Below are 17,592 nucleotides of genomic sequence, written 5' to 3' on the forward strand. Positions count from 1 at the left end.
CATGTAAGTGGTGTATGGCACAAACGTATTCTCACCCGACGATTATAGGTAATACCGATACCTAACCACAAACAAGTAATGGACCGCTTTCTTTATTTATTATAGAATCGCACCAGGGTCGGCATACGGTTCGCCAGTGTTTGACGCTTTTAAGATTTGCTGCAATAGCTGCCGCATATAAATGGGAGGGATTTTATTTATCCATTTTGAAAGCGTGTTTTTTTAAGGTTAATTCTACATCTATTTCCACAATGAAATCAATTACATTTTAAACCTGCTAATACTCTCATGCATCAACTCGGCCTCGTAAAGCTTCATAGTCTTGCCTCACGGATAACCGCCGTAAGTGACTTTCAACAACCTATTTCAGCTGGGACTTTATTGCGCGATAATAGAGTAGATAGTTGAATAAGTTCTTAAATGTAACGTATGGTTTACGTGGTAGGATAAATTAAGGGGCCCTTAAGATTTTTATCCGGCAGTAAATCAGATGATATAATGACCGGGTACGCGGAAGAAATAAACAAATATTAAGGGAAAACTTAGCATAGGATTAGGTACTCTCTACATATACGAGTGTTGTGTTTTTGTGAATTTTAACGTAGACTTGTTTCAAAAAAGAGAATTAGCACAAGGCTTTGTCCCACTCTGTATACTCACTCTTCCCTTTAGCGAGACGTTGCCAGACAGAGTGATGGCAGATAGACCAAAGGTTGATAGATTGGCCAGATGAATGAAGCGCCTGGCGACTGGCGTCCGTTGGCTCGTGGAGTGGATGATATTCGGAAGATCGCTGGGCACATATCGGGATAAGTGGCGTACTCGAAGAGAGACCTATTCTCAGCAGTGGATGGCTGGAGGCTAAATGATGATGATGACGATGTATACTCACTTATGCAGAGTGTCGTAGTTAAAATAGTTTCATGGAGGGCTCAAAATTTTGTACTTACATCTACCTACTCATGTAATTTATGTTGTGGACGGCACAACTCATGGTAGGACGACAACAGTCGCGTTAATATGCGCTACAGGCCTCAGCTGGCAATTTACACGGGGCCTTTCGCGGCATGCCACAGCTAAATACAGCTAGCACACTACGAGTGCTTGATTAGCTGGACATTATTATTTATTTATTTAAACTTTATTGCACAATATACAAAACAGAATTAAAAATGGCGGACTTAATAATGCCTAAAGGCATTCTCTACCAGTCAACTATAGGGCTAAACTAAACAGAGATGTACTTAATAAAAATGATGCAAGAAGAAAAGTAAGAGAATTTAATTTGGAACTATTGCAAGCAACTGAAAAACATAATAAACTATAATATATACAATACAAAAATAAAAAAAATATTGAATAGGTAAAAATTTTGTTGAGGTCCCTTACATAACACTAAGTAAAAAGGACAGTAATATTTTTTATTGCAATAGAGTATGCACATGCTTCCACTCTAGTGTTCCACCAAACCCGCGGTAATTTATCAGCCACATATTCTCAAGAATTTATGGCCCGCTTGTTTATTAACTTAGGGTGTAGCTAATTAATAAGTCAATGCCGTTAGTAAATCTTATTAAGGCTGCGTTTCCACTAGTGATGTGTTCCGCCTGTACTGATTCTAGAATTAAACCAGCGTTTTGTATTCGCCGTGGTTTTCATCAAATAACTTAACGCAAACAAAAGTTATTACATTTGAAAAAAAACTACCTGGAGCCCGATTTTGATTTAAATTTATTGTTCTTAAACTGGATTTGATCAGTCAGCTGTCACGTTTCGTGACATTTCAGACTTGCTAGAATGAGTTGCGTTCTCGCGCGCAACTCCATACGTCTAGCGCGACTTCAAGTATGGACTCGGGCGAGCGAACGCAACTCATGCTAGACGGTCAGGTCGCTATTTCACCACGGTGACAGGTGCGACGAATTGTCGACATCACTGTTACTGACATCACAGGCCTCCATAGACTACGGTAACCGCTTACCATCGGACGGGCGGTGTGCTTGTTTGCCACCAACATTTTTATTTAAAAACAACTCCATTATATCGCCAATAAATAAGTACTTATTTTGCGAAGCTAATGACAATTGTCCCAAGAAACACGACAATTCTCACGAAAATAGAACCCATTTCCTGTCAAGAATTACCGAAAGTTCTTTTAAATCTTGTGACAATTGTCATCATCATCATCATAAACTTCGCAAGAGAAATACTTACCTGTTTTATTGCCGATATAATAAAGGTTTTTAAAATAATACAATGATGATGGCAAACAGGAATACGGCCCGCCCGATGGTAAGCGATAACCATAGCCCATGCATGACTGTGACGTCAGCAACAGTGACATTTTATAATTGTCGCACCAGTTACCGTGGTGAAATAGGGGCCTGGTGGGCTCCTGAAACTATTTTCTTTGGTAAATAGAATGCACTTGCTGCATAAAACTAAGCTATACTCCTCCAAAGGGTTGACTTAATTAGCGTCGCTGACAGCATGACGGACTGTAAACGGTCGGCCTACCCGCTAACGCCGGGAGGGAATTATAATGGACATCGTCAGCACCTTTAATCAACGCATCCACAACGAATTTTCAACCTTCACGCACTCACATTAAAGCTTCTTTTTCTTTGTTTTTGCATTTGATCTATGTTGCAGGTATTCTATAGTTTATAAGGGTTGAAAATTGCTTTTAATCCTTATTAAAACCTTATCAAATCTCGTTATGTATGTTATTTGTTCCGCTCGAATTACCAATACTGTTTGGATCGCAACTATTAAGATAACATAGTAATAAAATGTTATATGCTGTAGGCGGTGCGTTTATACAAACAACTTGGATACCTATTAGGTAGAAGTAGTTACGCTCTGTACGGTACTGTAGAGCATAAATATAATAGTATATTCATCTACCAAGAAGTCCAAAATTTTGTAAAACTTCTACTCGGTCTAGTTTGTTTGTATCTTTGTATGGCACCATTAATTTATTACGTTAGATAATTGAGGGGGAAGGCAGGTTGACCATGACTTATTTCTTCGTACAAAGGGATGGGACCCATCCCATTTCTTGATAACTTACGTATTTCTGTAACTTTACGTAAGCGTAAGGTCACAAAAATGCAGAAAGTTTAGATGATACCTTGAATAAGCGCGGACATCCTAAAATCCATCATAAAAGGAATCTCTTTCAGCTAATCTTTGAGAAAATGAGAAAACAATAAACACTTACCTAAAGGTGCAAGACAACTTGATAATAATAATCGGTGAGTGGCGACACCGCGGACCCCTATTCCAGAGGGCACTTTCATCTGGCCCTCGCCTCTGTGCTTGCCTTGATTGGCCGGCCAGAGTGGAGTCGCAAGAGCGGGACCTATGCTCCAGGTTGGAAGTGTAAAATGTCATAACGCCGTAGGCCTGCTGAACGGATTACCGGGATCTGGCTACCGCAGACTCACCTCTCGACAACCTCACAGCCACTCTAAAGTGTTGCCCTGTTGTCGCACTGTGCGTGCGGCCATTGCGGGGCCCACTCAATGAGTTGGCGAGTCACCACCTGTCTTATACAATTTTGAGACTGATTGTCACGGCAGGTGTCCGCTAGTCTCCTCCCATAGCCCTATATCCAGTCCATCCAACATTCAAATCAAATAGCCTATGACCTTAGTTTCCATCGCAGCACAAAAGTGCTGCACTGCAATAGTCTTTGCACCTGGCGGGGACCATCTCCGGATGTATCACATTGTGCGTTCGGGGATGGTATCCGCCACGTGTATCCCTTGCTTTTAGATTAAAGTGTCTTAAAGGGCCTCTGCGCTGTTGGCTTCGGCCCCACGTACGCCTCCCAAAGGTCCGGGACCCCATGGTCCCGAGATATGGAACAGACATACAAATAAAAATAATAATAAAAAGCTGCCCGCGGGGGCAGCTTGTGGCGAGCTGACGGTGAGTGGCGACACCGCGGACCCCTATTCCAGAGGGCACTTTCATCTGGCCCTCGCCTCTGTGCTTGCCTTGATTGGCCGGCCAGAGTGGAGTCGCAAGAGCGGGACCTATGCTCCAGGTTGGAAGTGTAAAATGTCATAACGCCGGCGGCCTGCTGAACGGATTACCGGGATCTGGCTACCGCAGACTCACCTCTCGACAACCTCACAGCCACTCTAAAGTGTTGCCCTGTTGTCGCACTGTGCGTGCGGCCATTGCGGGGCCCACTCAATGAGTTGGCGAGTCACCACCTGTCTTATACAATTTTGAGACTGATTGTCACGGCAGGTGTCCGCTAGTCTCCTCCCATAGCCCTATATCCAGTCCATCCAACATTCAAATCAAATAGCCTATGACCTTAGTTTCCATCGCAGCACAAAAGTGCTGCACTGCAATAGTCTTTGCACCTGGCGGGGACCATCTCCGGATGTATCACATTGTGCGTTCGGGGATGGTATCCGCCACGTGTATCCCTTGCTTTTAGATTAAAGTGTCTTAAAGGGCCTCTGCGCTGTTGGCTTCGGCCCCACGTACGCCTCCCAAAGGTCCGGGACCCCATGGTCCCGAGATATGGAACAGACATACAAATAATAATAATAATGTCATGCGCGCCTATTATGGGGCTACAGAGGGGGGAACACAGGTGTCCGCCTATCGTTCAAGAATACTGCCTCTGTTTCAGGTTCTTGAACCTACCATCACCGTGTCGGAGCAGCGATTATCGGACCAGGTGCGCGTCATTCAGCGGCTAAAGCGCTTGGATGACGCGACACTTGATCGGCTTCGCCAGGAGGCTCTCTCTGCTCGCGCGGACCCCACCTCGGTGCGAGATCTGCCCGCCACGTCGCCGGATCCGGTGCCCGCACCCGACCTGGCACCGGGGGCGCCACGGGTTGATTTCAGTACCGACGAGGGGAACTTCGCGAGTCAGAATGTGAGTACAACTGCTAATGAGCAACTGAGGAGGACTTTGGAAGAGGCGATTACGCAGTATCGCGCCACAACAACCTCTAGGCCCCGATTACCACGTTTGCCTATGAATAGACGCAATCTAGCGCTAATGGGAGCCCTAAACGCTTTACTAGAGCCATATTTACGGACTAGTAAATATGGCTCTAGTAAAGCGTTTAATAGATCATGTACTGCGGAGCCATCGCGGCGTGCCGTGTTGCTCGCATCAAGTTCCCGGACGCTGAACGTGCACCTAGGACCGCCGGAGGTGTCCCTGCATGGCAAGCCCGGATCGAGCGACGTATCAGCTCGTTTAGGACTCTCATCGCAAAGCTGATCTGCTTCAGGGGGGGCAACAATCGCCCCCGAGTAATGCGCTTTGTGAACCAGGCGTTCGCGGGGACGGATATCAGGCCCCGCGACTACATGGCCAATGTCACAGAGCGCATCGACTTTCTAAAGCAGAAAGTCTATGCATGGGCAAACCGTATTCGCCGCTACAGAGAGCGTGTGGATCGATTTCAGCAGAATCGCCTTTTTCAAAGTGACCAAAGGAAGGTGTACCGAAGGTGGGAGGAAACCAACCTTCGTACGCCCGACACGCAGCCGCCGGATGCTACTGCCATGACCAACTTCTGGCGTAGCATCTGGTCGGTGCCTGTCGGACACACCGAGGGGAGTTGGATGAGTGTTGTCGAGCGTGAGTGCGAGTCCATCGAACCTATGGGGGCAGTCACCATCAGCCCCGATGACGTCAGTTGTGCCATCCTCACGGCTCAGAACTGGAAAAGTCCTGGGCCGGATGGATTGCACAACTTCTGGCTAAAGTGGTTCCGATGCTCGCACTCGCGCTTGGCAGCACAATTTCAACAAGCCCTCGAGCTTGGTTCTCTCCCACCTTCCTTAACAACTGGTGTCACCTTCCTGCTCTATAAGTCCGGTAGTACCACGGAAGCGAAGAACTACAGACCCATCACATGCTTGCCTACACTCTACAAGCTCCTTACATCCATTTTGAGAGCAAAAATCAACGCGCACATTGTCGCAAACAACATTCTGGCTTCCGCTCAAAATGGATGTAGGGTTGGGTCCCGTGGTACTAAAGAGCTCCTCCTCATAGACATGACCATTTGCCAACAAATCTGGCGGAACAGGGGTGCCCTCTCGGCCGCTTGGATTGACTACAAGAAGGCCTATGATTCGGTGCCTCATTCATGGTTGGGGAGGGTCTTAGAGCTGTATAAAGTTGATGCAGCTTTGAGAGCCTTCCTAAGCGCGTGTATGAGACAGTGGACCACAGTCCTTCGTCAACCAGGAGGCCGGGATGACCGCCCTGGCCCGCAGGATTTTATAAGGATTGAGCGAGGAATCTTTCAGGGCGACAGTCTGAGTCCCCTGTGGTTCTGCCTAGCTTTGAATCCCCTCAGCACCCTGCTGAAGGATTTGGGACTAGGTTGCCGGCTTCGGAGAGAGGGTGAAGTCATTTCTCACCTTCTGTACATGGATGACCTCAAATTATTTGCACCAAATAGCCAAGACTTGTTGGAGCTACTGAAAACCACCGAAGTCTTCAGTAGTGCCATCCACATGGAGTTTGGTGTCGATAAATGTGCGGTTATGCATGTACAGCGGCGGAGGGTTGTAAATTCAACAAATTTACAACTTTCTGAGACAATGTCTTTCAGATCTATCTCTGAATCAGAAACCTATAAATACCTTGGTATGTCACAGTCGTTGGGTATTGAGGACGAGGATATTAGACGGTCGGCGAAGGAGCGCTTTTTCAGTCGGCTCATAAAAGTCCTTAACAGTCTTTTGTCAGGAGGCAACAAAGTGCGCGCCTTCAACGCCTGGGTAATGCCCCTACTCACATACTCCTTTGGCATACTAAGGTGGACTCAGACCGAGCTGGACGCCCTGGATCGGAGGGTCCGGTCACTGCTCACCACACATCGCATGCTACACCCACGCTTGTCAGTTATGAGATTGTACATCCCACGGAAGTGTGGAGGCCGAGGCTTCCTAAACGCCAAGGATCTCCACAACCGCGAGGTGTACAATCTCAGGAATTATTTCCTTAACAACGAGTGTGGGATGCATCGTGATGTTGTGGCAGTAGACAGGAACCTCACGCCGCTCTCCTTGGCAAACGAGAACTGGCGCAAACCTGTGGTACTAAGTACTGCGGATCGCAAGGCGGCATGGGAGAGTAAGGTGCTACACGGGCGGTTCTACAAGGCCCTCACGGGACCCGATGTGGACCTGCTCGCGTCGGTGAACTGGTTACGATTCGGGGACCTCTTCGGAGAAACTGAGGGTTTTGCCTGTGCAATTGCGGACGAAGTGATGATGACGAACAACTATCGGAAATACAGGGTGAAATTTAAATCACTGGCCATATTCATTCCAGGCACTAGGTTACACTTAAGGAATCTATTTAGCAAAAAAAAAGAGTAATTTTTTTTTTAATTTTCATTTTTCAATTTTTAAATACTTTCCACGAGTCGTGGTCACCCTATTACCACAAATGTAAACAAACCTAATAGTAGGTTTTAACAACAACATCAGCAAAACCCTTATCTGACCTTCACTAAACCTTATAATCGTTGCAATAGGGTCCACCTAGTTAGTGTTGGCGATGGTAGGCAGGTTTATCAATTTCGAGGGTAGTCTAAACCATTCCGCGCTAGCGGTAAACATAACGGTTAGCATAAATGATTAGTCACTCGTCACTCGCCAACCTTAAAATAATAATCGCGCGCGTACTAAGGTTTAAAAAAATGTTTTCGAACCGGGAATATTAGGAAATGGTACGGTGTTATTTATTAAGTGGTGAGTGTTTACGTGGTGCACGGATTACTAATATGTTGCATAAAATTTATTGTCATATTTTACTTTCGCATAGCAACCCTTGGCAGAATCATCATTTCGCAGAATTACTTTTTGCATAAGTTTCATGGCATACTGTTGTTTCGCACAATTTTGTAAAGCTGAATAATGCAATGGCATAATGTCAATTTGAAGAATAATCCTATAATCGAATAACTGTTTTGCCATAAATTGCGTCGCATAATATTTACTTGGCATACTGTCTTTTCGCACAATTTCCTTAGGCAGAATAATTCATTGGCATAGTGTTGATGAGAATAATATTTTCCGTACCCTACTCCACTAATGAACACCTACACCAACAGTTCCTATTGAGCTGGGGTCGCAGTTCTAACCCAACCTAACCTACACTTCTGGCAGCAATTCCTTTTGTGTAGGGGTCGCAGTTCTAACCTAACCTAACCTACAGTTCTGGAAGCAGTTTCTTTTGTGTAGGGGTCGCAGTTCTAACCCAACCTACAGTTCTGGAAACAGTTCCTTTTATGTAGGGGTCGCAGTTCTAACCTAACCTACAGTTCTGGAAACAGTTCCTTTTGTGTAGGGGTCGCAGTTCTAACCTAACCTAACTTGCACTTCTGGAAGCAATTCCTTTTGTGTAGGGGTCGCAGTTCTAACCTAACCTATAGACCTGGCAGTAATTCCTTCTATGTAGGGGTCGCAGTTCTAACCTAAGCTAACCTACAGTTCTGGAAGCAGTTTCTTTTGAGTAGGGTTCGCAGTTCTAACCTAACCTAACCTACAGTTCTGGAAGCAGTTCCTTTTGTGTAGGGGTCGCAGTTCTAACCTAAGCTAACCTACAGTTCTGGAAGCAGTTTCTTTTGAGTAGGGTTCGCAGTTCTAACCTAACCTAACCTACACTTCTGGAAGCAGTTCCTTTTGTGTAGGGGTCGCAGTTCTAACCTAACCTAACCTACACTTCTGGAAGCAGTTCCTTTTGTGTAGGGGTCGCAGTTCTAACCTAACCTAACCTGTAGTAGTTCTAGCAGCAATTCCTTTTGTGTAGGTTCATTCAGCGACATTATTATGCGGTAACAATTTCGGCAGAACTTTCTAACCTAACCTAACCTATAGGCCTGGCAGCAATTCCTTTTATGTAGGGGTCGCAGTTCTAACCTAACCTAACCTGTAGTAGTTCTAGCAGCAATTCCTTTTGTGTAGGTTCATTCAGCGACATTATTATGCGGTAACAATTTCGGCAGAACTTTTATTCTGCTGCATAACATTCTGCGAAATTCAAGTCTGCAATATGAGCAATATGCCATAAGAAATTCGGTGGAATGTCATTTATGCTACATACAATTCTGCGTATGTAAAATCGACGATATTAGTATTCTGCTATTCAAAATTCTGCCAAATGAATGTTATGCGACATGACAGTTATGCTAATTATACAATTATGCAAAAGTATCATTCGGTTAAAAATGTTTCTACGAAACCTGCTATGCGAAGTGTATTTCGGACAATCGATATTATGCAAGATAAAGGGAAGCCGTGGTGCACAAATATTATACGAAATGGAATCAGTTCCACGCCTTCGCAGACAAGGATTGAATCCAAGAGTACCATCTCGTGGGACTTTCGTTAATTGCGTCGACTTTTAATCAAATGTAAGTACATAAGATGATTCAATTTTTTAAATACGCCTGAATGCAAAGATTCCTGACCTAGTTTTTACTCATTGTTTTTAAGCCACGGACGTTTTGTTAATAATCATTAGTCAGAAATAATATTTTAGATTAAAAATGGGTTGCCTTTGCATTTTGATGGCTCTAAGCCCGTTAAAGTATGAAGGAAAAATTAGCAACTTATGTAGGTAAGCGTCTTATCTCGCTGCAATAGGGTTCATAATTGGTGACGCGATTGCAAACAGCGGGAGGGGCGGGGTGTCAATGACCTTAACTGATAAGAGAGAAGCGGGTGTAGTGGGTAGTTGTCGGTTCACCATAACGTACGAGGTTTTTAGGACAACTTGATGATGAGTTATTTCGAAAAAAATGTACTGAGCGGTATTAAAAGAAAAAACACGTGTTTAATATTTTTTCGAGTTCTTTCGGGTGTTTCAATTTGGCCAGTGAATTAAATTTCACCCTGTATATCCTGAAGGACGGTACGGTCGACATTTGTCGGGCATGCCGCCGTCCCGGAGAGTCACTCAGGCATATCATTTCCGGTTGTTCTCATCTTGCTAACGGCGAGTACTTGCACAGACATAATCTCGTAGCCAGAATTATTCACCAGCAACTTGCTCTTCTATATGACCTTGTGGACTGCGAAGTACCGTACTACAAGTACTTACCTGCGCCTGTTCTCGAGAATGGTCATGCCACGCTCTATTGGGATCGATCTATCATCACAGACAGGACTATTGTAGCCAATAAGCCTGACATTGTGATAATAGATCGATCGCAACGTCGGGCCGTGCTCGTTGACATCACCATCCCCCATGATGAGAATCTCGTGAAGGCCGAGAAGGACAAGTCCAGTAAGTACCTAGACTTGGCTCACGAGATAACCGCCATGTGGGATGTTGATTCGACGATCATTGTCCCGATAGTCGTTTCAGTGAACGGTCTAATAGCGAAGAGTCTCGACCAACATCTTGAGAGACTCTCGCTAGGTGGTTGGATCAAGGGTCAGATGCAGAAGGCGGTGATCTTGGACACGGCGCGGATAGTCCGCCGGTTCCTCTCTCTGCAGCCCTGGCCACCGGTAGCTTGGGCCTTGCCCCGCTGCTGGCGGCACCCTAGGTTAGGTTTTTTATAATGTGTTTATATTCATTTTTATTGTTTTGTAAGTGTTTTTATATTTTACTTTTATATTCATTCATATTATAAATAACCTAACTTAAGATTTTTTATTTTTATTTTATTTTATTTATTTCCACACATACAAATATCATTACAGGCAGAACCCAATGCGATATTGTTGCAAAAAAAAAAAACTCAAACATAAACAGACAAACAAAAACAAGTACATACTACCTATATCTAACAAAAACATTTTTTTTTTTACATAACATACTAATCTATTCACTATTATAACAAAGAGTTAATAATGCGTCTTTTGTGAATTCACTCATCGTACATGAGAATAGGTCTATATGCGTGGCTATGAGGTTCAGAGTACGCACGGCGCGCGTCATCGGCGCCTCGCGCAGCAGGTTGGTGCGCGCGCGCGGCACAGCCAGCAGCCCGGGCTGCCGGCGCGCCACGCAAGCGCGCGGAACACAAATACCCACCGACCCCAATATATCCGCATTGTATATCTTTCCTCTAAGCAGCTTAAAGATATATGTAACGAGTGCTAGCTCCCTTCTGACTTTCAGCTGATTGTATCCGACCATGCCTAAAATAAACAAGGTCGGATACATCAGCGGATAAAACGGGTAGACACCGTATTGCCTCATATACATATACCTAATAAACTTATTCTGTATCCGCTCTAACATAAAAATATACTTTGCTTCGTGTGGAGCCCATATTTCAGCATTGTATTCCAGCTGGCTTCTAAGATGAGAAATGAATAAAGAGAATAATAATAATAACTCCACGGCCGACTTCGGCCACGGCGACTGCTGTCAACTCCGTTGCTGTCGCTGGTGTGCTCGCAAGTGGCTGATGTAGCCGATCTTGTTAGTAAAAGTTTGCGAACATTGCAGGCATGTGAGCACACCGTTTACATAGTTATAGGGTATTGCCGCAGGTGGTCTGGCTTTTATTCTATCACACTTGGCATCAAGCTCTAAGCGCCGCTGAGATTCAAAATCGGTTATCTTGGCATTTATTGCAGCCAACAACTTGATATACAAACATGTAACAGTACTAAAATTTTGGACGCACTTAAAGCATACGTTCGCTAGTCGCTACCCAAACTAGTCGTAAGTCACAAAGACGTCCGGATTACCGCCAAAACGGCCGATCGTCGTCACAAAAGCGGCCCGATCCACCCGACAGAGTTATCATACGAATGGCCGATGAAGGCAAGTGCCGACATGTGCTAAAAGGATATCAGTGTGAAATCTGTAGAGGCTTTTATATGTGTTAAGGTACTTGGGACGCGACAATCAAACACCAGTTTCTGATCAAGACCAAAGTTCATTTATTGTACGCTTACCCACAACATGCATAAATATAAAGTACCTACAATCTCCTCTTTTCAAAAAAAAATACACAAAAAAAAATGACACTTTCAAATTAAATACATTTAACTGACTAAATATGACGTTCGTACGTGTAATACCTAAACTGAGTGTAAGTACAAAAAAAAAAAACTGAGTGTACAATTTAATAAATAAATGCTGACTGGTAAATTTAAAATTATTAACAAAACTTATGCTTATTGTACTATTTTAAAACATCAAAATGCGCATGCAAATGATTTTCCTTACTAAACATAGGTATTTATAGTAACAGTATTAAAATGACAAACCATATTTTATTCCAGATAAAATGTTGATTCGTGAGACAATGTGCTTAATCCAGACACTTAACATCATTATTAAGTAGGTATATAACATTTAAAAAAAATATATTTCATTACATTATCATGAAAATTATTAAAATAACTTATAACAAAATACACATTTTATTTAGCAGCAAAAACAAGACCAACTTGAAGTGCATGTACAGGCATTACATTATTATAGATATAACATTGATCATTATAGAACTTATTATAGGTATACAGTATGTTAAAATACATTACCATTCCAAACTGTTTACCAGCCCCACGAACCCCACCGATCAGGAACGATCACCTCCCTGCCGGAGCGAGTAACATAGTTATTACTATTATTATTGGTGGGAGCAGACAGTATACTGGATGGACCGGGGTGCGCGACCGTGTCACGAGATTCAAACCCGGTGTCGAGGGCGCGCGGCGCGCCAGCCACACCGCTCGATGACGTCACCGCGTTATCACTGCAGATAGCGATATCATCATAAGGCAGAGGGCACACTGAAATGTCTTGCGCTGCCGGGCGCTGATCAGAATCTTTAATAAGATGTCGTCTATTCCTAATCAAAGTGCCACCACCACATATTTTTACAAGATACGAGCGTATACCGCGCAATGATACGATGGTACCACTCACCCAACGTTTGTCTATTCTTACTTTTACATTTTGTCCAGGGTGTAATTCAGACATATCGCGAGCATTTTTATCATACTGATTTTTTTGCATTTCTTGGCGTATTTCCAACTCTTTTTTTACATTTTTCTGAATTTTAGGCAAAAGCAGTTTTGGAGGACATGGTACAATACCTCTTAGTTTACGGCTGTTAAGAAGCTCAGAAGGGGAAGCTAGTTTGTTACTAATGGGAGTATTCAAATATTCTATTAAAGCTATTCTAAATTCCGTTTTTTCATAGTGAGTTTTCTTTAGCAAGTTTTTAATTGTTTGAACCGTCCTCTCAACTTGACCATTAGACTGTGCAAAGTGTGGCGATGACGTTATATGTTGGAAACTCCACTCTGCCGAGAATATTTCAAAACTGTTGGATCTAAATTCAGGGCCGTTATCAGAGATCACCGTGTTAGGAATACCATGTCGACTGAAAATTATTTTCAATTCCTTGATAACGTTATCAGAGGTTAGAGAATTCAATTTTGCAACTTCAACATATTTGCTAAAATAATCTACTACTATCAAGTATTGGTTTTGCTGAAAATGGAATATATCAACCCCTAGTTTGGACCACGCCCTTTCTGGCACTGGATGTGGGATTAAGGTTTCTTTTCTATTTTGATTTTTAAATGTCAAACATGCCTGACAGTTACTAATGTAGTCCTCTACATGTGCATTTATATTTGGCCAGAACATACTCTCCCTAATACGCAACTTACATTTATCTAAGCCTAAGTGCCCTATATGCACACGCCTTAACATTTCGTTGCGCATTGCAACTGGAATAACAATTCTATCGCCTCTCCATAACATGCCATATGCTAACGTAAGTTCGTCGCGGTAACCCCAATAAGACCTCGCTTGAATGTCAACCTCATGTTTATGCGTTGGCCACCCATCCTTAACATACCTGAGTACTGTTTGTATTTCCACATCATTTTGCGTAGCAACTTGTATTTTTACAAAATGCGTGTCCAGTAACGGGTTACTCACTGCGATGGCACAAACTTGTGCTTGCAAGTCTAGCTGGTCTCGCGGTACTTCAACTGGACCGCGCGTCGGTTCTACAGCGCGTGATAACGTATCTGCCATATACAAGTATTTTCCCGGCTTATAAACTAATTTGAACGTGTACGGCTGTAGACGAAGCAACATTCGCTGTAATCTAGCTGGAGCGGTTGCTATGGGCTTGCAAATTATACTGACCAAAGGCTTATGGTCCGTTTCTATTATTATGTCACCCCTACCATATATATATGTATAAAATTTCTCACACGCGTAAACCACGGCCAGAAGCTCCTTCTCAATCTGAGCGTAAGCTTGCTCAGCTTTCGTAAGCGATCGCGAAGCATAACAAACTGGTAATTCATTTTGCATAAGACATGATCCTAATCCATTCTTAGACGAATCTACTGAAATTACCACGGGTTTATTGAGATCATAAAACTGTAAAACGGGAGCTTTTGTCAAACAATCTTTCAAGTCATCAAACGCTTTTTGGTGGTGCTCTGTCCAATGCCATTCGGTATCCTTACGTAACAACTCTCTCAATACAAAATTCCTATCCGATAAGTTTGGTATGAAATTGCCTACGTAATTAATCATTCCCAAAAATCTCTCTAAATCTTTTATGTTTTCTGGTCGTGGCATATTTTTTATGGCAGAGGTATGTGAGCTATCTGGATATATACCTTGTGCACTAATTCTATGACCTAAATATTTAATTTCTGTTAAACCAAATTTGCATTTATCTCTATTCAACTTTAAATTGATTTCCCTGCACCTGTTCAAAACCCTTTTCAGTCGGTCGTCGTGCTCTTCTTTCGTACGGCCGTGTATAAGTAAGTCATCTATAAATAGGCACACTCCCGGAATGTCATCAAAATTTTCAAACATTTTCTTATGAAAAACCTCTGAAGCGGACGTAATTCCGAACGGTAACCTTAAAAACTTATACCTACCGAAACATGTGTTGAATGTGCAAAGATCCGTACTATCTTTGTGCAAACGCAACTGCCAAAATCCCTGTTTTGCATCCAACGTACTATAATATTTAGATCCCAATAAATTTACAGTAATTTCATCCAAGGTCGGGAGCTTGAAATGTTCCCTTTTAATGGCCTGATTTAAGTCACGTGGGTCTAAACAAAGCCGTAGGTCGCCATTAGATTTTCGCGCTACAGTCATACTGTTAACCCAGTCGGTAGGGCCTTCCACTTTTGCAATTATGCCCTCATCTACCATATTATCTAATTTTTCCTTGATACTATCTTTTAAAGCTACCGGCATCTTTCTCGGAGCGTGGACTACGGGTCTAATACTACTATCAATTTCTATCTTGTACTCGCCAGGCATACATCCTAACCCCTCAAAAACGTCATTGTACTCGCGAAAGATATACTCATAATCCTGTATGACGCTAATGTCCTTTATCAATCTAACTACCTCAAGTTCACTGCACGATTCGCGGCCTAACACCGGTACTACATAGGACGGTACATCCGCTATCACGAACTCCAGTATATAAAAGTTATTTTTGTACTGCACTTTCAAATGACACGTGCCTAGTACAATGATATCGTTAGCTGAGTAACTCTTATACTTTATACACGTCTTAGATAAATCTTGTTCTGCTAAACCAACCTGGCTCAAATATCTTATTGGTAAAATATTCGCATCGGCCCCGGTATCCAGTTTAAAATTAATAGTAACATCTGCTCCGAAGGTTAAATCTATAGACCAATCACTACTCGAATTACTAAGACAATAGATTACCTGATCGATAGGTTCCACTGAGGACTCCACAGCTTGTACGTTATACACCGTGCACATGCGTGAGAAATGATCATAGTTATTACAACTCAAACACATTTTTCCTAAAGCCGGACACTTCATATAGATACCGTGAGCAAACCCGCACTTTAGACACTGCACTCCAGATTTAATTTCACCATAAGGTCCCGTTTGTTGACGTTGTTGTCTCATCTCTCGCGATGAAACAGCTGTTTGCGCAGGAGCGGCACGGCGGCGCGGCGGCGCGGGGCGCGGGGCCGGCTGCGACCAGCCGCGACCTCTGCCCCTCGGCGCGCCTCGCGCTCCGTACCCTCCACGTCTTGATATCCAATTCACCTGACCGTACGGAATACCGCCTTCCTCTAGCATAAACTGGTCTTGACTATTACTTGCTGTAATATTATAAGTATAAGCTTCATGTTCACTGGACTCTTTCTTGATTGACCCCGCCTGCACTTTCGATATTTGCGCAATATTACATATTTCCAGGGACTTTTTTAGAGTTAAGTCCGGCTCTCGCAACAAACGCTCCCTCAGCGCGTTCTCCTGTATTCCACATATGAGGCGATCCCTTATCAAATCATCTATTAGCTCCTTAAATTCACAAGCACTTGCTAGCTTTTTCAACTCGAACGCGTACTGCTCAATTGATTCACTTTGTTTTTGACACCGAGTAAAGAATCTGTGCCTTTCGATGGTAATATTTTTTTTCGGTGAGAAAAAAGATTCGAATTTATCCAATAAATCCTTTACACTGGCAAATGTACCTTCAAATTGAGCATGTACCTCGCGACACTGCTCACCAATCACATGCAGCAATATGCTCATCTGCACCTGAGCACTTTTTTTAGATAATTCACACGCCTCATAATAAACTTGGAATGATTTTCTCCATTTCTCCCATTCTTTGGAGAGGTTCCCTGATGTAACATTTTCCAAATTATTTGTAAAACTAAACGGTAATGGCGGCGGCAACACAGCTTCCATTATGGCACAAACACTTCTCTGTATGTACGTATATATGTATATTATTGCAATCCAAATGTCTACAAAATCGTAATATCACTACAATTTTCGAGTTTTCAATACCCGTCTCAATTAACGCACGCACTATTTCTACAAAAGGTTCAAAACGGCTGCGCCATGTTAAGGTACTTGGGACGCGACAATCAAACACCAGTTTCTGATCAAGACTAAAGTTCATTTATTGTACGCTTACCCACAACATGCATAAATATAAAGTACCTACAATATGACAGCCTGACAGGTCATGTTTTTGTGATGGTGGAATTTTCTCGACGCGGTAAAAGACAGGATGACCATTTTCTTGCGCAATTGTATATACCTACAAGTAAATAATCTATATAAAATTTCCTAAAAGATCGATGTAGACACTTTTTCAGTAGGATCAATGGTATTTAGGATATATTGGCAATTTGTAATGAGAATAAAATATCCAAGTAAAAAAGCAAGTTGCCCTATCATTCTTAAACAAACAAAGAGCCTACTTTCAACGAAAAATCCTGCGTTTCGCTATACTGAGAATAAATTAGTGGAATATCCTTAAAAAAACAAAGCTGCTTTTATTAACAAAAGGAAAGGCATCAGCACGGCCTGATAATGGGCCGGGGGAGGAAACAGCACAAATATATCATTATTATTATCCATTATTTGAGGGAAGTGCAGATAAAAATATGACAAAGAGTTTTTTGCCGCTCATGAAAGGTCAGTGTTGGGCCACTAAATGTAACTTATATTTAGTATTCGTTTGATAAAAATGAATGAGCTAGGTTTTCTGCAGGAATGTTAATTTATTTCCACAAACCACCTCAACTACTAGACGAAACCTAATATAAGGC

General features: G+C 42.8%; 1 protein-coding gene across 1 annotated transcript; it reads right to left on the reverse strand.

The window, feature by feature from the left end:
* Window positions 1–10,840: 10,840 nt before the first annotated feature.
* LOC134800382 (uncharacterized) lies at window positions 10,841–16,733 on the reverse strand. The gene is made up of 4 exons (XM_063772882.1): window positions 15,130–16,733; window positions 13,851–14,025; window positions 12,550–12,734; window positions 10,841–11,160 (listed from the first exon to the last, which is right to left on the reverse strand). Exons 1-4 carry the CDS (start codon window positions 16,718–16,720, stop codon window positions 10,841–10,843), a joined length of 2,271 nt encoding a protein of 756 aa, XP_063628952.1. The 5' UTR covers window positions 16,721–16,733.
* Window positions 16,734–17,592: the final 859 nt, after the last annotated feature.

This window comes from Cydia splendana, chromosome 19, assembly GCF_910591565.1.
Source record: "Cydia splendana chromosome 19, ilCydSple1.2, whole genome shotgun sequence".
Classification (NCBI taxonomy): domain Eukaryota; kingdom Metazoa; phylum Arthropoda; class Insecta; order Lepidoptera; family Tortricidae; genus Cydia; species Cydia splendana.

Excerpts from the sequence above, each read along its gene's own strand:
- LOC134800382 (XM_063772882.1), bottom strand. The coding sequence starts at position 16,720 with ATGGAAGCTGTGTTGCCGCCGCCATTACCGTTTAGTTTTACAAATAAT. Across the intron at positions 12,735-13,850 it reads GAAATACAAACAGTACTCAG|TGATAACGCGGTGACGTCAT; the intron begins GTATGTTAAGGA and ends CGCTATCTGCAG. Across the intron at positions 11,161-12,549 it reads GATCGTTCCTGATCGGTGGG|GCATGGTCGGATACAATCAG; the intron begins GTTCGTGGGGCT and ends TGTTTATTTTAG.